Here is a 21490-nt window from a genome sequence, read left to right as displayed (position 1 = left end):
GCATGTGTATCGACATTAAGAGGGACAAAAAGTGACTTGAGGCTTGTCACTCACCTTTAAGTGTCATTTGCTGCTCCCGGTATGCTGAGATCTTCATGCGAATGGATTGGAACACCTGACCAGTGAAGGAGAAGGAGGATTTTGAAACCCCTCCCTCTGATGTCATCTCACATATGTATGCTCCCTGGTCGCTGTCTGTCAGGTCGTGTATGAGGAGGGTGCAGGAGCCATCAGAGTACTGCATCTCAAAGTGATTATTCATCGAAATCCTCCTTCCGTTGAAATACCATGACACCTCTGTGACGCTACTCTCACACACACATGACATCTTCACCATGTCTTCAAAGGCCTCAGCAGCGAGCTGACTGATGACTTTGGGTGGCTTCGGGATTGCAGATTTGACAGTAGGGGGTGACAAGACCCTCTTAGGTGACAGTATGGGTGGTGGAGATTTCATTCTGGAAGGAGATTTGACTCCTTCAGGCTCTGGTGACTTCACAGCCCTTGGTGACTTGATGCCGGATGGTTCTGGAGACTTTATTCCTCTTGATGTTTTGATGGCAGCAGGTTCCGGGGACTTGATGCCTCGAGGTGTTTTAATTCCTGCGGGTTCAGGGGATTTGACTCCTCGAACTGACTTTACTTCCTCAGCTTCAGGTGACTTCATCCTCTCAGCAGATTTGATTAATGGTGGTGACTTAGGTCCTGGATCAGGAGATTTTATACCCCTGGGAGATTTAACTCCCTCTGGTTCAGGAGATTTAATTCCAGAAGTTGGTGACTTCAGACCTGTTGGCTTCACACTCGGAACTGGTGACTTGACACCTGGTTCTGGTGACTTCACACCGGGAGTTGGTGATTTAATCAAGGGCTCAGGGGACTTGACGCTGGGTTCTGGTGACTTCACACTGGCAGCAGGGGACTTGATGCTGGGTTCTGGTGACTTCACACTGGGAGTAGGGGACTTGATGCCGCGTTCTGGTGATTTCACTCTGGGAGTAGGGGTCTTGATGCTAGGTTCTGGTGACTTCACACAGGGAGTAGGGGACTTGATGCTAGGTTCTGGTGACTTCACACTGGGAGTAGGGGACTTGATGCTGGGTTCTGGTGACTTCACACTGGGAGTAGGGGACTTGATGCTAGGTTCTGGTGACTTCACACTGGGAGTAGGGGACTTGATGCTAGGTTCTGGCACCTTGACACTCGGAACAGGCGAGGTCTCAGACAAAGATGGCTCTGGGGACTTGATGCCCTTGACCTCTTTGGAAACTGGTCTGCGGATGGTCAAAGTGAAGTGAGCCTCTTGCCGACCATCTGAGTTCTCTACAATGACTGTGTAACTGCCCTCATCCGAGGAAGTAACAGAGGAAATCTCCAGGCTGGACTTGTACTGAGTGGTACTGACAAGAACACGGTGGGAGGATACTACGGTCCTACGCTCATGCATCCAGATTACAGATGGTGCAGGCTCTCCATCAATATCACAGGAGAATCGGGCTGTTTCGCCTTCTTCTACAGTCAGAGACTGGGGCTTGGTGAGGATTCTGGCTGGGACAGAGGGCTTCACTTTTTGGACTGTGACCTTATCAGTAGAAGAATACTTTGACTTAGTTTCCGCCGCGGCATACTTTTCAGTCAAAGAAAACTTGTCTGAGGAGTAGGAGGAGGCAGATGACAAGTACTCAGTAGAGGCATACTTGATGGATGGTTCATACCGCTCAGCAGATGAGTATCTTTCAGAGGAAGTCCCATATCGTTCCCTCGTGGTAACCTCTCGTGTCTCAGTGAGCTTAGTCTTACTCTCTTCCACTTCCAGGTGGGTGTGGGATTCATAGCCAGTTTTGAAATGGGAGGTGTGATAGTGATCAATTCGAGTGACTTCAGGGACATACACTTTAGGAACTTCCTCATCCTTGCGACGGGAGGAGAAGGTTGTGTAGGCACCGCCTGATACTTCAAGGGTGGCATAGTCTGAAGCTTCTCCCCTGGAGTTGGAGCAAACACAGCGATATGTACCACTGTCCTCTTCTTGGCAGTCCAAGATGGCGATGGTCAAAACGCCGCTCATGTTGCTAAATACGTATTTTTCACTGCTTTCACAAATCTCAGTTCCATTGTGGAGCCATTTCACATCGGCTTCTGGCTTGGCTTGAATATTCAAAGTGAATTTGGTGTCATGGCTGACTGGCACACGGTGAGAACGCATCCTGACTGTCACACGGGGAGCGTGATCCAAGCTGAATGGTGTTTGACTAACAACCTGGTATTTCCTCTCAGACTTCAGAGCTGCTTTTCTGGCTTCGTAGCGAGACATGATGTCAAAGCGTGCAGATCGCTCAAACCGAGAGGAGGAACGAGATGACCTCTCCACAGATCTGATCGGGCTGGGAGAGCGGGGACGTGTTCTCTCAGGTGTCGGGGATCGCCTCTCTATGACCTCGCCTTCTATGTCTACAGCTGGCTGTGTGCGAACGGGACGGATCAGCTCAGAGACCGGACGCATCAACTCAATGTATGTAGGGGACAGCGAGCGCCTCCTCCTCATAAACTGAGATATGGTACGTTTTTTCTTTGTCTCTGTGACCTCCATAGCTTCCTGCCTGACCTCCTGCAACCTTGTTTCGCGCTGCACAGCACGCCGTTCAACGCGAACTGGACTTAATGGAGGGGAGGCCGAGAACCCGAGTTCCAGTTCATCTTCCAGCATCATCTTGTCTTGCTCAGTTCTTCTTGTAGACAGATAGTCATCCACAGGCATGAGCAGCTCCTCATCACTCAGATCACCCAAAGATCTTCTCCGAGATCTGAATGAAATCTCTGACTCGACAGACGGTGAACGGCGGGCAGGTCTGACAACCTCCAGATCATCTAATGTCATTTTTGGAATCCGCCATCTTGGTCTGTACTGGTCTGTGATTCTGGGAAGAGGCATTACGTAGAATTGCTCCCACCTGGACAAACGAATTCGCCGTTGTCGTTTTTGCACAATCCTTTCCGTCCTGTCATAAATCATATATTGGTCTTTCAATTTTCGGTACCACTTCATGTCAGAGAGTGGAACAAATTGTTTGATAACTTTGTCTTCATCCAGAGCTCTGGGGTCATGAACCACAGGCTCGGGGATCTCATAAGGCATGAACATCCTTCGCTCTTCTTCTAGTTTCTTGGTCTCTGATTTCACCACCGTGATGTCAAACTCGCCCTCAACGTTTTTGGTGCTGACCGCAGGCTTGTACATGTCTGCGGCGAATTTCAAAGCCTCTTGGGCTGTCGGGTTGAGTGGAACAAGCTCCTCTGTGGCGACAATCTGCTGAGCCATCTTGTTGGTCTTCTCAATCTGCATCTGGATGTGTCTGCATCTCTCCTCCTCGCTCTTGTACTCTCTTCTGGTGTATGTGAGGCGGTCAATCTTTAGGGTTGCCTGGCAACTCACAGAGCCAGCAGAGTTGGTTGCAGTCACTTTGTAGACGCCGGAGTCTTCAAGTAGTGTCTCTCTGATGTACAGGACATAATGGTCCACGTCCTCTTGTATGACAACTATCTTAGGACCAACCTGGAGAGGATGGCCTTCCTTTTCCCATTTCAGAGAAGGTGTGGGGATTCCAGACACTCTGACATCAAAGTGGATGCTCTCTCCTTCTGTGCATTCAACATTAGTCAGCAAACGTTTGAATGTAGGCCTCATAGTTTCCTCTGTTACAGGATGTGGCGTCACAGTGAGGCGGGCCTTGCAGCTATCTTCTCCAAACTTGTTGTTTGCCATGACAGTGTATTCGGCGTCATCACTTGTATCAAGGTTGTGGATCATCAACTGGTAGAGACCTTTATCGCTTGTGAAAGTGTACTTGGTGTCATCATCTCCAGGCTTGATTCTCTCTCCGTTCTTTAACCATGTAACATGAGGCTCGGGGTGGACAGTAATGGTGACACCAAAGCGCACATCTTCGCCAATGTAGGCTGCGCGATTGTACAGCGGCAATGTGAACTCTGGTGGCCTGTAGAGGAGTAGGGATTTTTCAACCCTCCTTCTCAGTTTCTTGATGGAACGGCTGACATAGTGTTCCCTTATGGACCTTACGGTCTCGACAAAGAGTTCAGCATAAGCACTATCTTCGCCATCGTCGCTCAGAACCTTGCATCTATAAACACCATCGTCACACTCTTCAATGTCTTTCACATACATGCTCGCAAAACCGCTGCTGTATGTAATCTCGTACTTGGGACTTGGGTGTAATTGGCGGTTTCCAAAGTACCATGTCACCTGCGTGCTTTGATCAAAGTTGGCAATGCTACAGGTGAATCTAACATGGCCACCTTCCTCAGCAGAGCAATGCATGACTGGGCCAGCACGTAGACCATGGTACTCAGTACCGATCTTCACTTTGCCCACGGACAATCCTCTCTGGCTTCTGAAGGCACCACCATAGGCAACACGAGCTGATGAGACAATCGTATCCGTTCTCTTGACTACAGACTGGTAGTACCTTCTGTGTCTTAATGTCCGAATGACCTTGTTGCTGACATGTTCAATCTTCATCTTGAGCCAAGGGTGTTCCAATGCCTCATGGGCTGTCATACGAAGCTTCCTGTCCTTGACAAGAAGTCTGTCTACAAAGTCCATAGCCTCCAGGCTGATGTCTTTAAATGCTTCACTATCAAAGACATACTCACAGGTGGAGATCTTCTCAATCATTTGTGTCGTGGATTCTGCTGCAAAAGGATTCAGACCACTAAGTAGAATGTAGGCCATCACGCCCACAGACCACATATCTGTGGCTGTTGTCACTAAGTCATGGTGGTGAATCTCAGGGGCGCAATACTCTGGAGCTGAGAAAAGCATTCTGATGTTTTCACCAGGTACCAGCAACCTAGCCTGGCCCATTTCAATAATCTTTACGATGTTGCTTTTCCTTGTAGTGTAGACAATGTTGTCTGGACGGATATCAAAGTGGCCAAAGTTATTACTATGCAAAAACATCAGCGCAGAGCAAACCTGCCTTAAATAGCGGACAATCTCCTGCTCTGTGAGCTCAAAGTTGCTGGTTCCAAGACGCTCGAAGATGTCAACTCCAGAAATGAACTCAAAGATTAAGATCATCTCTTCCATACTTTCAAAGTATTCATGCAGGTAGATAATATTTTTGTGTCTTGCTACATTGAAAGCCTCAATTTCTCTCAGAACCAGCTCACGGTCAGTTCCTTTGACCTTGATGAACTTGGCCATGAAGGTCTTCTTGGTAGCAATCTCCACACAACGGTGGACCACTCCAAACTGGCAACGAGCAAGCTCCTCAGAAATTATGTACTTCGAGGACAGCGACTTGACCTTGAAGGACTGAGCTTCTTCTTTGGTAATCTCTCTGGTCTCATCCACTTCCTCGTCATAGTTCCTAATCACAGACTTGTCCTCCTTTGTAGTGATGGGTTCTGTTGGCGTAGATGGAGAACTCATGCCAAACTGGTTCTCTGCGATGACACGGAACTGATATTTGGTCTTGCCAAATATGTTGATGATGGTGATGCTGCAGTCAGTAGTCTGTCCAGCACGAATCCACCTGTCAGCTGTGGTGGGACATTTCTCCACAATATAGCTGGTGATGTCACTTCCGCCATCATTGGGAGGAGGCTCCCAGGTCAGAGTAATGGAATCCCGGGCTATGTCGCTGACCACCAGTCCTTTTGGAGCATCAGGTATGTCAGCCACACTCACCTCGATGGTCTGTTTGTCCATTCCAAACCTATTCTTTGCGGTGATGCTGTAGTAGCCTGTGTCCTTCTTCTGCACTCCCTTCTGGAAGACCAGGGAAGTGAAAGAGCGGGTGGTGATGACTTGGTGATAAGCAGAGTTGGAGAGGATCTCCTGACCCTTCTGCCAGGTAATTGCTGGTTCGGGTTTGCCAGAGATTGGGATCTTGATGGTGATATGATCACCGCGAACAGCATGGACTGCTCCCATTCCTTGGAGTTCCTTTGGTAGGTGAATCTTGGCAGGAACTTAAATTACAGAAACCAAATAGCATCACTATGTTGAAATTATCATTATTAAAGAAAAACGATACAAGTTATCAGCAACATGAATGTCTACCTTCCACTTCCAGGTTTGCAGTTGTGGAGATGGATCCTCCAGAGTTGGTCGCTCTGACTTGATAGACTGTGGCATCACTCTCATCAGCAGCAGTGATGACCAGCTGGTAATAACCCCCCTTGAATTCCTGGGCTTTAATTTTGGTTCCATCTGCCTGGATCTCCTTGCCACTTCTATACCATTTCACCACAGGCTTAGGATAGCCCACGACCTTCACAAGGACAAAGGAAATTAGATGTCATTCATGGATGTTAACTGTAAGAAAGGCAGGATACAATTCCTGTAAAGGGATGTAAGAATGGAGTGATAAACACCTTGGTCACAAAGGTTGCATTTGCATGGTATTTGACTGTCATGTCTCGGATCTCTTCTCTGAATGCAGGAGCTCGCAGAGACTGGTCAGACTTGGGAATAACGGGCTCAGAGATGTCGCTCCAGTCACTCTCTCCACCCATATTCTCACACTTGACTCGGAACTCATACTCAAAGCCTTCTATCAAGCCTGTGACCTCATAGCTGGTCTCCGAGATCTTCTTACTGGTAACTGACATCCACTTGTTCTGCTTCTTCTCACGTTTCTCCAGGTAGTAACCAGAGATTTTAGCTCCACCATCACTGCTCGGTGGCTTCCAGCAGACAACACAAGAGTCCTTGGTGGAACTGACGATGAAGGGCTGCTGTGGGATGCCAGGTTTTTCTGAGACACAAATATAAATACCGGAATAAGTATACAAATAAAAAAATAAGATTTTATACTATATTTAGGCTTCTGCTTTGTTTGTGCATACATAAACCTGACTCACCGAATGGACTCTTGATGATCACTACTGATGGGATCTCTAGCGCCTCGCTGACACCATACTGATTCTGAGCAGAAACCCGGAAGTAGTAACCGGCACTCTCAATGAGGTTGGGTACACGACATGTGGTTCCTGAGACAGAGGATGACACAAGGTGCCACAGCTCTCCTTCTTTGGCCATGCGTTTCTCCACAATGTAGTTGGTGATCATGGAGCCACCGTCATCTTTGGGAGCCTTCCAGCTGATAATGACAGAGCTCTTGAGCAGACCTTCAACCACCAATGGGCCCTCTGGGATGCATGGCTTATCTGGGTAATTCCAAACAGATAGTTTTAAGTTTGTGAATGCTCATCTTCATTCCATCGTGTTGAAATAATCAATTCATTACCTTGGATTTCAACCCGTAATACAGTGTCGACTGTTCCGAACTTGTTGCTCAGCTGCACTTTGTAACGGCCAGCATTGGTCTTTCTTTGGACGTTCCTCACCACCAGGTGGGTGTAGCTCTCTGTGTTTTCAATAATCACGTTCTCAGATGGGTTCAGAGGCTTCTTGCCATAGAACCACATAATCTGGGGAATCGGGCGTCCAATGTAGACAACGTGGAGGCGGAGGCTGGTGCCAGCTCCAGCATAGTACTTCTCTTTCAATGGGAATCCGGGGTGCAACTGAGGTGCCGCCTGTAGCCGCAGTTTGCCACTGGTCTCAATCTCTCCAGCTTCGTTGATGGCTCTACAGGTGTACAGACCCTCGTCTTCCTGCTCATCTGTCAGGATACTGAGGGAGTGGTTGCGTCCATCTGAGCTCATCTTGTACTTGCGGCTCTGAATCAGTTCCTTGCCATAGCGGTACCACTTGATCTCAGGCAGAGGTCTGCCAATGATGCAGCAGGACAGGGTGCCAGACTCTCCAAGCTTGGTTGTTACATCCTGGATGTCTTCCTTCAGAGCTGGAGCCTCACCAACTGCAAATTATTAAAAAAAAATATTCCAGTGAGTACAGGAGACAGATTTTTTTGTTGAGTGGTAAAATGAGAAACACACTCACCGCTCAACTTAGTCTTGATGCCCATGGGAGTGCGACGAGGCCTACTGAATCCAGTTTCATTTTCTGCAAAGATTCTGAACTCGTACTCTGTGGCCTCCATCAGGCCACCCATGGTGAACTGACGGTCTTTGGAGCGCTCTTTATTGCACTTCTTCCAGGCACTTTCACCAGCTTGCCTGAACTCAATCCAGTAACCCAGGATCTCCTTGCCCCCATCAAAATCAGGACGCAACCAGTGGATGGTTATGCAGTCTTTGGTGACGGATATAATGTCAATCTCTCCTGGTTGGCTGGGTGTGTCTGAGAAATCCCACAGGAGATGATTAAGAAGTCATCAATTAACTCATCAACACAAAGTAATGATGATTTATCTGATTGCACCATCATGTGGAAATGACTCACCAAATGGATCTTTACAGACCACTGACTCGGATGTAGGCCCTGGCTCACTATGTCCGACGTCATTCTGAGCCACAACTCTGAACATGTACTCTGCATCGGGGATAAGGCCAGTGACGTTGTACATGGTGGTGGTGATGTGAGTCTTGTTGTGGCGAACCCACTTCTCTGTCGAAACTTCCCTCCTCTCAACAAAGTATCCTGTGACACGAGAGCCACCATCGTCCCGGGGACGTGCCCAAGACAGTGACACAGAGGACTTAGCAACTTCCATGATCTCTGGAGGATTGCTAGGAGGTTCCGGTGGGCCTGTAGATGAACACCATCAACACAGGGGGATATACTGTTAGAATGGCCTGCGCTGACAGACATATTTATACACTGTAGAAACCATCAGTACTCACATAGTGGTGTCTTTGGTGTGACAGACTCCTCAGACTTTAGAGCCCGGCTCACACCAAACTGGTTCTCAGCTGAGACCCTGAAGTGGTACTGCACATTTTCTTTAAGGCCTTTCACGGTCAGGGAGTTCTCTGTGACCCGAGCATCCACTGTGTACCAAGCAGCCTTGGGGACTTCTCGCCTCTCTACGATGTATCCCAGAAGGTCTGAGCCACCATCGTCTGACGGAGACCTCCAGCTGACTCGAACTGATCTGGCCTGAATGTCATCAAACTCTAGAGGTCCCTCTGGAGCGTCAGGACGCCCGATTACCTTCACCTAAAGACATACAGATATGGTAATGGTAATGGTTTTATTTCATTTGAACATGCATCAGATTACAATTGAATGCATCACATAATCAGTTCACAGTTCCACATGTCCAAAAGGAGTAGGAAGAAGCAGAGCTTATTAAATCCTACCCCTCCATCTGGTGCTTTTACAATCAGTAACTGTTACATTTGTTCACTTCCTGCTTTCCTAATATAGTTTTTTATTATTTTTTTCCATTTTTTAATTTTATTTAATTTTATTTTGGTCACGTACCGAAGTATGAGGTGATATGACCATAATGGGTACCATAGTAAGTGTCAATATAGTGATATGTATAGCACATCATGACTGGTTCAAGACTCTTCATCCTTGTATTTAGCAAACATCAACTGCTTGTATTGTTTCTTGATATCCACGGTGTCATGATATTTTGTATACAAATAGGATTTCACTTGCCGAACAATGTCAGACGAACAGCTTACCTTGATGTACACTGCTTTTCTGCCACATTTGTTTTCCAACACCAGGTCATAGGTACCCGTGTCGTCCTTGTGTGCCTCCTTGATGACTAGCTCTGTTATATCATCATGGGTGGCAATCATAGCCCGGTGGGAGATATCCCGGCCATCCTTGGTCCATTTGCAGGTAGGAATGGGTTTACCCTTGATGGGCACAGACAGGCAGACGACTCCTCCTTGCCGCACAACATAGCCCTCTTCGTATTTAGCATCAAGCTCATATTCAGGGTAATCTAAGGATGACATTTTGGTTAGAAAGATCAATGCAAATGTCTGTATTTCTGCCTAAATATGACAAAATGTAGTTATCTTACTGAGCATCTCCTGGACTTTAACCACTCCAGGAATCTCTGCAGCTTCTCCAGTGCCACCAGCATTACAGGCGATGACTCTGAACTTGTACTCGGCACCTTGGGGCATGTGCGTCAGGGTGTACTCACACATCTTGGTAGGTGTTGTATTGCACAGGGTCCACTCCACCTGATCCACTTTCTGCATCTCAATCAGGTAACCAGTGACAATAGAGCCACCTTCCTCCTCAGGAGGCAACCAGGCCAGAGACACAGAAGTTCTGGTGGTGTCTGTGACTCTTGGCTGAATTGGAGGACCTGGTGGTTCTTTTGGAACAATGGAAAATAGTGTCAGATTGATCCTAAGGGGCTTGTCAAGATGTGATGAGTTTTAAGTGTCGGTATAAGTTAATTAATGTTACATTTGCACATAAAATAATGTACTTAAACAAGAATGTACCTATGGGGTCCATGGCAACAGTGATGGGAGAGCTCTCGCTGGGTTTGCCTGTTCCTCTGGAGTTAATTGCAGTGACGCGGTGCTCATACTCTAGGCCTTCAATCAGACCAGATGAACGGTACCTAGTCATAGTTACAGGGTTCTTGTTGATCCTCAACCATCTATCAGAACGGGGTTCCTTGCGCTCAACGATATAGCCAGCTATAGTCGAGCCACCGTTGTCCTCCGGCGGATGCCAAGTCAGGGTCATGCCCTCATGAGTAACATCAAGCACCTCTGGTCTGCTTGGCGGTCCAGGGATGGCTGCATATGTAAACCATGAAATGGATTAGCAGTCAAGTCTCATACAGACAATTGTGGATTAAGTGGAAGTTTTGTCAATCTCACAAAGAGTACTGAAACAAGAACCGGCATAAACTCACTCTTGGTGCTCTTGCATTCCACCACTTCCGACTGCAGGAAGCCACCAACACCAAAGCGGTTCATGGCAGCGACGCGGAACACATACTCGGTTCCCTCAGAGAGTCTAGTGAACTTGAAGCAAGGTCTTGTCACTGATTCTGAGATGGTAATCCAGCCGGGCCGATGGGCATCACGCTGCTCCACCACATAGCCGCTGACGTTTGCACCGCCATCCTTCTCTGGAGGTTCCCAGCTAACAGTTACTGACACACCGTCAACCTCAACGATCTTCATAGGACCAACTGGTATGCCGGGTTTGTCTGGACAAACACAAGAAGAAAATGGTCCAGATCACACTGCAATTGTTAAATGGGACATTTTGTGATTCAGTACCGTGTCTACTTACCAAGGATGATGACCTTGATGACTTCACTTGCGACACCAAGGGAATTCTTTACCTCCAACATATAGTCTCCTGTGTCATCAATGGTGGTCTCGCGGATAACAAGATGGGTGTATTTGCCATTGCTTTCTATTTTGATACGATCCAAGGTGTCCTTCAGCTTTACACCACCAAAGAACCACGAGCAGACTGGCTGTGGTTTTGCCTTAATGGGCAAGTTGAGGTCAATGGGTTTACCACGGGTTACATGGACAATCTTTTGAGGAATGCCGGTTATGTCTATCTTTGGCATCACTGGTGACAAAACAGAGGTGACATGCATGTGTCAGGTACAATAATAAATAAATGTGGGAATTCCTTTCAAGCCTCCTGAACTTTATAGTCTCTTTGCAGTCTCTTACCTTTGATTTCCTGGATGGTGACAGGTGTGACCATGTCCATAGGCTCACTGGTTCCTCTACTGTTACTGGCTCGGATCCTGAACAAGTACTGGTCATTCTCTGTTAGTGACTGAATGGTGTGCTGTGAAACAGAGGCTTTGACAGTTGCCACAGTGCTCCACCTGTCTGAAGGAACTTGGCAGGCCTCAATAACAAAGCCTGTCAGTCTGCTGCCACCATCATGCAGTGGTTTTTCCCAGTGCAGAGTAACAGAGGACTTTGTGACATCAATGATCTGGAGGCTCAGAGGTACTGAAGGTACTTCACACACCAGGACAGCATCAGATGTTTCGCAGGGCTCGCCAATGCCATAGATGTTCTCTGGCAGGACTCTGAAGAAGTAGTGCATGCCCTCTTCCAGGCCAGTAATCCTAAACAGAGTCTTTCTACACTCTGTGGTGACAGTCTTGTAAGACTTCATGTTAGCTTCACGCTTCTCTACAATGTAGTTGCTGACGTGGGCGCCACCATCAATGCTTGGGACGTCCCAAACGATGACAACCGATTCCTTGGTATAGTCCTTCACTTTCACAGAACCTGGAGGACCAGGAGTGTCTGCAGGGAATGAGTAGAAAAAAACAAAATCAGACTGCAATTTTCGACTTCAATTATTGCACTCAATCGGACGCCAACCCACCATAGATTTTGACTAAGATCGTGGCAGTCTTCTTGCCCGATGGATTCTCAGCCTCCACAACATATTTTCCAGAGTCGTACCGGTCAACCTTCTCCACAATGAGCATGGTGTAGCTATCTGTTGTCTCAATGTAGCCTCGGCTCTGTAGCTCCACCCCTGTCTTTCTCCAGGCCACCACTGGCGTTGGGCGGCCGCTAACAGTCACAAACAATCGCAAGGTTCCTCCAGCACGAAGACAAACTGTCTTCTTCAGGTCATCAGCTAGTTCCAGGTCAGGAATTTCTGAGAGGAGAAGAGTCAGATTGCATTGCAATGGCCATATTTAATATAAAGTGTATTCTCCGATGTGCTGCTCAGTCAAAACTCACCAATTTTCTCTAGTGGCTCGGTCTCAGCGCTGGGTTCACTGAATTCTCCGGTGCCATTGTTGTTTACAGCTGCCACCCTGAATCTGTATTTCTTGTTTGCAGCCAGACCAGCGGCCACATACTCATTAGTCTTGAGAGCCTTTGTGGTGGCACGGTACCACTGCTCAGAACCTTCCTCCAGGATTTCAACCACATAACCTGTGACATCTGAGCCACCGTCATACATGGGCCTGGTCCAGGTCATGCTGATACTGTGCTTGGTTGTGTCTGTGATGCGAGGCATTGATGGAGGTGCTGGGGTGTCTACAGGTGAAGAGAAGCAAAAGTTATGGTCCCAATAGTCCAATAATTGATTGTGCATGTCAACAATCAAAGATGAAAATGTCTTACATGTTGGGTCTTTGCAGAGAATGTATGACGAGGCATCGCTGGGCTGGCTGTCTCCTGCTGCATTGATGGCCGTCACTCTGAACTGGTACTCACTTCCTTCCAGTAGACCAGTGATCTTTAAACGTGTATCGTAGATGGTGTAAGTCTTATTGACTCGTGTCCACCTGATTTGAAAAATGAGAGACAATTTGTCAAAGCATAGGAAGAATATTCGTGTTTCACAGCATCAAAAATGTGTTGCTCCTACCTCGTGCTGCTTTTCTCCCGTTTGTCTACGATGTAGTTTTTGATCTCACTGCCTCCGTCACTTTCCGGCTTCAACCACTCAATGATGATATGTTCTTTACCCACTGCTGTGGCCTCTGGTGTGCCCGGCTGGGAGGGGAAGGCTGAAGTAGAGAGTCAGAGGTGAAGGTCAGAATAACAGCCACAAATTAGCAATGTCTGTTTTAGAACTCATTACTTTTTATAACTGGATTGTTGGACTGTTTCATTCATTCATTCATTTTCTACCGCTTTTTCCTCACGAGGGTCGCGGGGGTGCTGGAGCCTATCCCAGCTGTCTTCGGGCGAGAGGCGGGGTACCACCCTGGACTGGTCGCCAGCCAATCACAGGGCACATATAGACAAACAACCATTCACACTCACATTCATACCTATGGACAATTAGAAGTCGCCAATTAACCTAGCATGTTTTTGGAATGTGGGAGGAAACCAGAGTACCCGGAGAAAACCCACGCATGCACGGGGAGAACATGCAAACTCCACACAGAGATGGCCGAGGGTGGAATTGAACCCTGGTCTCCTAGCTGTGAGGTCTGCGCGCTAACCACTAGACTGCCGTGCCTCCCTGTTGGACTGTTTCTTGACAGATTATTCTGACAAAAAGTTAATCTGAAAACCTATGGCTGCAACTATTTGTACTAAACACATAAGATGTGGGTGAAACTCTTTCTAGGTTTAAAAAACACAAATCTTACTGTAAGCATTCCGAGCAATGACAGGCTCAGATTCCAGTGGAACACCAGGTCCAAACTTGTTGACTCCACGAACTCTGAAGATGTACTCATTGTTCTTGATCAGCCTGGAGCTGACACATGACAAGCTCTTGCACTCAGTCTCCATTAGGACCCAGTTGAGGCGACTGGTCTCACGGCGCTCCACGATGTAATGGCTGACCGTGTCACCACCGTCCTCTAGCGGGATTTTCCATGAAACTGTGCACTTCTCCTCCGTAACTCTGCTTATCACAATCTTATCAGCTGGAGGCCCAGGAGTGTCTGATAAGTAATAAAGGTTGGTTAGATCAGACTGTACACTTGCATAAATATTAATATTACGTATAAAGAACCTTTATTAAAGTGAAAAGTGAAATTTCATTGACTGACCCAGGACTTTAACGGTCACAGTAGCAGTCTTGATTCCGTTGGCATTCTTGACGGTGAGGATGTATCTGCCAGTGTCAAACCTGTCACAGTTCTTGATGACAGCCATTGCTCTAGTGCTTGTGTAGGTCAGTGAGTATTTTTCTCCCAGCTCCAGAATCTTGTCACCCTTTGACCAGTAAACGGTGGGTTCTGGTTTTCCACCAATAACACCATCCAGGACGAGGTCAGAGCCGGCGTTGACAACCACAGTCTCACCCACCAATTTACTGTCCAACTCTGCTTTAGGAGGAGCTGATGTAGGAGAGACACAATTAAATTTTACTTGAACAAATTCAGTGTTGAGAAAGAACCGCTTGCAAGGAAATTCACGAAAACGAAAACATTCCGAATCACTTTTAGAACTTACAATATTCGTCTTTGCATGTAACTGGTCCCGTGGATACAGAGGGCACACTCTGCACTCCCGCAGCATTCTTGGCAATGATGCGGTACTCAAAGGTTTCTCCCTCTCCTAGGTTAGTGACTGTGAAGTAGTTCTCTGTGATGGTTGTGTAGTTGCACTTGAGCCAGCGGTTGTCATCCCACTCATCGGTGCTGTAAACTTTTCTCTCCACCACATAGCCGACTATCTTGCTGCCACCGTCATTGATGGGCACAGTCCAGCACAATGACACAGAGCTGCGAGTGATGTCTGTCACTTGAGGGTTTCCAGGAGGGTCTGGGGAGTGGAGGGTGAAACAGTTTAAATGAAACTGTGACAGATTATTTAGAATCTTGATGTCATGGGCGCTTTCCACTCACCAACAGGGTTGAGTGCCACCACAGGTCTGGAGGCCTCACTGGCCTTGCTAAGTCCAGCTAAGTTCATGGCATAGACTCTAAACTGGTACTCCAGACCCTCAATCAGATTGGACACTTTGTAGTGACACTCCAGACATGGCAGCTTGTTCTCCCTCACCCACAGAATTGTGTTCCTCTCTTTCTTTTCAATCCAGTAACCTGTCACCTTGCTGCCACCGTCGGCATAGGGCACGTCCCATTTTATGCCGATGGCACCGGCAGACACTGACACTACATCTGGACGGGTTGGAGGACTTGGAGGAACTGTAGAAGTTGATAAGAGGGATTAATTCAGGGAATACTGTTTCATTTGACATCATACATTTAGGATGTTTACATGGGATATTAACATACCAAAAGGATGTTCAATGACCACAGGAGCGCTCTCGATGGACTTGCTGACTCCAAACTTATTCTCAGCACACACTCTGAATGTGTACTCCATATACTTGGTAAGATGAGTGACTTTGATGGTAGTTCTCTTGACACTGGAATTGACCACTTGCCAAGAGGCTGAGCCAGACTCACGCTTTTCAACGATATAATTGCTGATTTCAGTGCCGCCGTCATCAGATGGCTCAGACCAGGACAATGTGCAATTCTCAGAAGACACACCAGAAATCTCCACAGGGCCTGTCGGAGGGCTTGGTCTCCCAACAACCAACACGGTCACCGTGAAGGTTTTGACTCCTGCGGCGTTCTCCAGGGTTAAGTAGTACTTGCCACTGTCACTTCTTTTGCTGTCTTTCACCACCAGAATGGTTCTCTCCATTGTGGTTTTTATGGAAAGTCGGTCTGTCTCCTTGAGTTTCATTTCTTCCAGCTTCCAGGTGACTTTGGGTGCTGGTCTGCCACTAATGGGGATGTCAATGGTGAAGGTGTTGGAGGTCTTACAGGTTATGAGCTGGTTGGTGATGCTGCTGAGGTCAGCTGTGGGTTCAATGCGAGGCTCCTTGATGATCACAGAGCTGAAGGTGCTCTGAGGCTCGCTAATTCCAGTGTCATTTTTGGCTTTGACTCGGAAGTCATACTCTGTGTTCTCAGTCAGACCCTCCACTAGCATTTTTAAGGACTTGGTCTCTCCGGCAACGACCCAGTTGTCTGTGAACATGGCTCTGAACTCAACTATGTAGCCTCTGATGCGGCTGCCTCCATCATGCTCAGGTTTAAGCCACACCAGCGAAGCTGTGGAATTTGTGGTGTCCACCACGTCTAGTCTTTTAGGTGGGGCAGGTTCCTCTGTGGCAACGATGGGTTCTGTCATCTCATGAGGCTCCCCCTGGCCATACTGGTTAACAGCAATCACTCTGAACAGATATGGCACACCAATATCTAGACCAGTTATCCTGATCATCTGGCGAGAGCACTTGGTGCTGACTTCCTGCCAGGCCAGGCGGCTGGCTTCACGCTTGTCCACAACATAATGGTGAATTCTGGATCCACCATCATTGTTCGGAGCATCCCACATCATGGTTAATGCTCCACGTGTGACATCCTTGAAACTGATGATTCCCGGAGGTCCGGGTGTGTCCAGCACCTTGACAGTGAATGTAATGGACCTACGCCCGCTGTTGTTTTCCAAGCACAGTGTGTATTTGCCAGCCTCATACCGTGTGCAGCCCTCGATGGTCAGAGTTGAGTAGGAATCTGTTGTGTTGACATCAGCCATCACCGGCAGTTCACTATCTACTCTGGACCAGGTCGCGAGAGGTGATGGTTTGCCGCGGAAGGCAACATGAAGGGAGACAGTGCCGCCATTTTTCACTGTGTGTGTCTGCTTGAAGTTGGCATCAATGTCAATCTCAGGAGATGTTAGCCTGTCCAAAGCCTGCACTGCATTGGGCATCACAGAGGATTCACCTTCCCCAGAACCATTCACAGCACTGACCCTAAACTTGTAGAGCTCGCCCGGAACCAGGCCCTTAGCGGTGTACCGGGTGTGGATGCAAATCTGACTATTTAACCGATGCCACTCTTCAAGACTGGCCTTGCACATGTCAATATTATAGCCGATAATTGGCAGTCCACCATCAAAGACCGGCTTGGTCCATTCCAAGGTGACAGAGGATTTGGTGGAATCGATCACCTGATTGACAGAAAAAAGACAGATTACAAAAATAATTAAGAAAGGATGGTTCTGTTTCTGCTCTATTTGATAAACATTACTTAATTATTCCTTCATGATTTTGTTTTGATTATCGTCATGTTCAAGTTTAGTTCTCTGTGGTGTTCAAGCCAACCTACCTTGATGACTGTGGGAGCACTGGGAGTACTGGTTGGTTCTTTGCATTTGAAGAGCCTGGAGGTGCCACTTGCAGGTCCGACACCGGCACCGTTCTCAGCCATGACACGGAACTCATATTCATTGCCCTCAGTGAGATGGGTGACTCTGTGTCTGAGCTCTGCAATAGGCCTCTTTGCAGAGACCTTGACCCAGTGCAGACTCTTTTTCTCACGCCTCTCCAAAATGTAGTGCTTGATCTCATTCCCACCATCTGACTTTGGTCTGGTCCAGCAGAGGGTGATACTGTCACCAGTCACATGTGTAGCATCTGGGGTACCAGGGGCCTCGGGCACAGCTGGGTAGAATATGAGAAACCATAATTAGGCTGTGCATGGGAGCTAACAGTGTATTGCAGTGTATTTAACAACAATAAATAATTAATTATCACATATTGGCCCTGTACCCTAGAAACCGCCCATGAATGATAGGGGAAAAGGCCAAAATGATACTGTGTCAAAGCCCAGGGCAGTGATACTGATAAAATATAGAGTTTAACCATGTCCAGTATCAGCCCCCGTAGCTGTCCACTCAGAGTGCGCTGCTCTGGTATCGTGCCCGTGAAACAACCAATCAGAGAACGGCACACGAGCGTGAACACACAGCGATTGTTTTGCTGCCCAAACTTGATTAATGGAACTTTAATTGTCAGACATTGATAAGATAAGACTGTTGATAAAATATTATTGTTGAAATATTTTTGCAATTATTGTGTTTACACTGTTTAGATATAATACATGTAATAAACTGAAAATTTTCTGGAAACAAAATGGTCTTTTGATTAAATAGTACGTGATAATAAGCTCATGATTAAATAGTATGTGATAATATGATCATCACATGGTTTGTCTGGTATCAGGCCCAGTATCATGCCCCCGCGTGCCAGTATCAGCCCTCGACCTTTGGTCTCGGGCTAACCTATAATTATCACCCACTCTCCTTATGTCTCTGTCACAAGTAAGTTATGACTATTTTCGATTTCGGTTATGTTGATTTCAGTCAGCCAGTCTGAGGGGGCATTGACATAAACGGGTTCCACTGTATAATGGTGGGACATGGCGTTTACAATCATTTGCCATGTTGTCATATACTTACTGTACTGCATCTGTGCAATGATGGGAACAGAGTCGAGGGATTTGCCAACACCAAACTTGTTGACAGCAGAGATTCTGAACTGGTACTCGTTGCCCTTGATGAGGTTGGTGGCATTGAATGAGCAGGCTTCGCACTTGGAGGTGACCATGGCCCAGGAAATTCTAGATGTCTCCCTCTTCTCAACGACGTAGTGTGTAATAGCGGCACAACCATCATTCTCTGGTGGGTTCCACCATACTGTGCACTTTTCAGCTGTGATTCCGGTGAAACGGATTGGACCTTCAACAGGCCCAGGGGTATCTGGAAACACAAAATAAATGAGGCAGTTAAAAAAATTGACCATTAAAAACATTACCATTAAGAGGAGCATCACCATGAGGATTTGGTTACCTTGAACTCTGACATTGACATCAGCTTTCTTGGCTCCAGAGCTGTTCTTGGCCTCCACAGTGTAGATACCGCGGTGGTTCCTGTTTGCATCACGGATAAACAGACTGCTTGTGCCGATACCAGTTGTAATCTCAATGTCCATCATGGTCCTCTTGTCGATCTCTTTTCCATCCTTGTACCAGGCAACATGGGGTACTGGACGACCAGTGATACTACAGCCGAGCTTTACATTCTCTCCGGCTCGCAGCGTCAGCACCTGGTCTGGGGACCACTCGATCTCAGGAGAAACTAGAAATTCATAAATAACTCATGAGGACATGTAATCTGAGTTTTTGATGAACTATGGATTTCTTTTCAGTTATGGAACACTTACTGCTCTCATCCTTTGTCATGATGTATCCGGAGGAGTTGGATGGTGGACTGACAGTGCCCACAGCATTCCGGGCAATCACTCTAAATTCAAATCTGTCTCCAGCTGAGAGTCCGGTCACAGTAAACTGAGTCTCACTGATGTCTGTGAAGTTACACCGCAGCCACTTCCCTCTGCCTTGGCGCCGCTCCACGCTGTAAGCCACAATCTTGCTACCGCCATCCCTCTTGGGAATGTCCCACGTCAATGTGACAGAGTCTCTAGTCACATCAATGCAGACTGGTGTGCCAGGTGGATCTAAAGATAATTCACCAAAAATGCTGGTTGAAATATTGATCCAACAATCGAACATATTAATAAACTAGTTTTATTTCTACTTACCGACAGGAGCAATAGCAAGAGCATGTTTGCTCTGTTCGCTAACAGCGCTGAGTCCAGCATTATTCTCCGCATAGACTCTGAAAGAGTACTCCAGCCCTTCCATGAGGCTGATGATCCTGTACTCTCTGTTGGAGATAATGGTGGAATTCACCTTCTGCCACAGGAGACTGTTCCTGTCCTTTTTCTCAATGTGGTAGCCAAGAATGGGGGATCCACCGTCAAAATCTGGAGCTTCCCACCTGATGGTCATACCGTCGCTGGTAATGTTGTAAGCCACAGGCTTTCCTGGAGCGCCTGGAGGTTTGTATTGATGCTGGGCAACGATTTCTGTGGAGTTAAGTGCTTCACTGACACCATATTTGTTCTCGGCACGAACTCTGAACTGATATACGGTTCCCTTGACTAGGTTAGGAATCTTGAAGGTAGTTCTGACCACACTAGAACAGACCATCTTCCAGTTAGCCTGGGAAGTCTCACGCTTCTCCACACTGTAGCAGGTAATTTCACCACCGCCATTCTCCTTGGGCTCATCCCAAGAGATGATAATACTTTGGGCTTTGATTTCATCAAAACGGATTGGACCAATAGGCACAGATGGGGGTCCCAAAATGATCACATTGATGTCAAAGTAGTTCTTGATAGCTCTGTTGTCCAGAACTAAGGTGTACTGGCCAGCGTGATCCTTTTTGGCTCCTCTGACTGTAACCGCTGTCTTGTTGTCAGTGGTCCTGAAGCGGACCTTCTCACTTTCCTTCAGAGGCAAATTATCTTTCAGCCAGCTGATTGTAGGCCTTGGTTTTCCCTTGAAAGGCAGCTCAATGTGGATGTTCTGACCAACACGAACAGCCAGCTCTCCATTGGGGTAATCACTGAGATTGGCCTCAGGTGGAATAACGAAATCCATCACTGTGATTGGACCGATTTGTGAGAAGTCACTGTTGCCCTTCTCATTCTTGGCAAACACTCTGAAGTTCATTTCTGTATTCTCCTGAAGACCCGTCACCTCACAGGTACAGCGCTTGCAAGTTGTCGCCGGGGTCCAGGTGAGGCGATCCTCAGGTCTCTTTTCAATGATGTATTCAGTAATGTGGCTTCCGCCATCATGGTCAGGCCTAGTCCACTGCAAAGTAACAGAGGTCTTTGTGGAGTCCAGCATTACCAAGTTTTTAACAGCTCCTGGGGTCTCTGTGGCTCTGACTGGCTCAGAAGTCTCACAAGTGTCACCCACACCAAATTCGTTTTCAGCAGACACACGGAAGAAGTAAGCAACATCCTCTTCTAGGCTTGACACCTTGTAGGTTGTATTGACACACTCATCAGTTATCACCTGGTAAGCCTTCATAGTAGATGCCTTCTTCTCAACAATGTATTTGGTGACAGGGGAGCCACCATCAATAAGAGGAGCCTCCCAGCTCAGTGTCAGTTTCCCTCTTGTGACATTCTTAATCATTAACTTTTGGCATGTGGATGGACTGTCCAGAACTTTCAGGGACACGGTCAAGATCTTAGGTTCTCCCACACCGTTCTCAATCTCCAGCATGTACTTCCCGCAGTCATCGCGGGTAACTTTAGGAATGAGAAGGGTGGTGGCAGATTCAGTGCTGGTGATGGTATAGCGGTTGTCAGCAGCCATGTTACGGTCTCCACGCCGCCAGGTGACACCTGGCGTGGGGCGTCCCTTCAGGGGAATAAACACTTCCACGTCACGCCCAGCTCTGGCAGTATACTGGGTTGTCATGGGAATGTCTAGATCCACATCAGCCTCCTCTGTTGAAGAAAAGTTTACAGAGG

General features: G+C 47.4%; 1 protein-coding gene across 2 annotated transcripts in view; it reads right to left on the bottom strand.

Moving 5' to 3' along the window:
• ttn.2 (titin, tandem duplicate 2) overlaps positions 1-21490 on the bottom strand; it is a 179643-nt gene that overhangs the window by 1633 nt on the left and 156520 nt on the right. For both annotated transcript variants that reach the window (XM_058081579.1, XM_058081580.1), the window contains 28 exons: positions 19700-21466; positions 19322-19615; positions 18949-19236; positions 18559-18858; positions 17427-17761; positions 15537-17268; positions 15144-15446; positions 14749-15060; positions 14343-14633; positions 13935-14234; positions 13202-13343; positions 12955-13118; positions 12565-12867; positions 12197-12478; positions 11521-12114; positions 11123-11413; positions 10737-11036; positions 10315-10617; positions 9879-10181; positions 9529-9797; positions 8737-9052; positions 8336-8641; positions 7934-8233; positions 7275-7850; positions 6889-7194; positions 6400-6782; positions 6086-6296; positions 55-5994 (listed from right to left, as the gene is read on the bottom strand). In XM_058081579.1, the coding sequence (XP_057937562.1) occupies positions 55-5994; positions 6086-6296; positions 6400-6782; positions 6889-7194; positions 7275-7850; positions 7934-8233; positions 8336-8641; positions 8737-9052; positions 9529-9797; positions 9879-10181; positions 10315-10617; positions 10737-11036; positions 11123-11413; positions 11521-12114; positions 12197-12478; positions 12565-12867; positions 12955-13118; positions 13202-13343; positions 13935-14234; positions 14343-14633; positions 14749-15060; positions 15144-15446; positions 15537-17268; positions 17427-17761; positions 18559-18858; positions 18949-19236; positions 19322-19615; positions 19700-21466 (17211 nt within the window). The remainder of the gene's footprint in view (positions 1-54; positions 5995-6085; positions 6297-6399; positions 6783-6888; positions 7195-7274; positions 7851-7933; positions 8234-8335; positions 8642-8736; positions 9053-9528; positions 9798-9878; positions 10182-10314; positions 10618-10736; positions 11037-11122; positions 11414-11520; positions 12115-12196; positions 12479-12564; positions 12868-12954; positions 13119-13201; positions 13344-13934; positions 14235-14342; positions 14634-14748; positions 15061-15143; positions 15447-15536; positions 17269-17426; positions 17762-18558; positions 18859-18948; positions 19237-19321; positions 19616-19699; positions 21467-21490) is intronic.

The sequence above is a fragment of the Doryrhamphus excisus genome, chromosome 9 (genome assembly GCF_030265055.1).
Source record: "Doryrhamphus excisus isolate RoL2022-K1 chromosome 9, RoL_Dexc_1.0, whole genome shotgun sequence".
In the NCBI taxonomy this organism is placed as follows: Eukaryota; Metazoa; Chordata; class Actinopteri; order Syngnathiformes; family Syngnathidae; genus Doryrhamphus; species Doryrhamphus excisus.
This window is presented reverse-complemented; position numbering and strand designations above follow the sequence as displayed.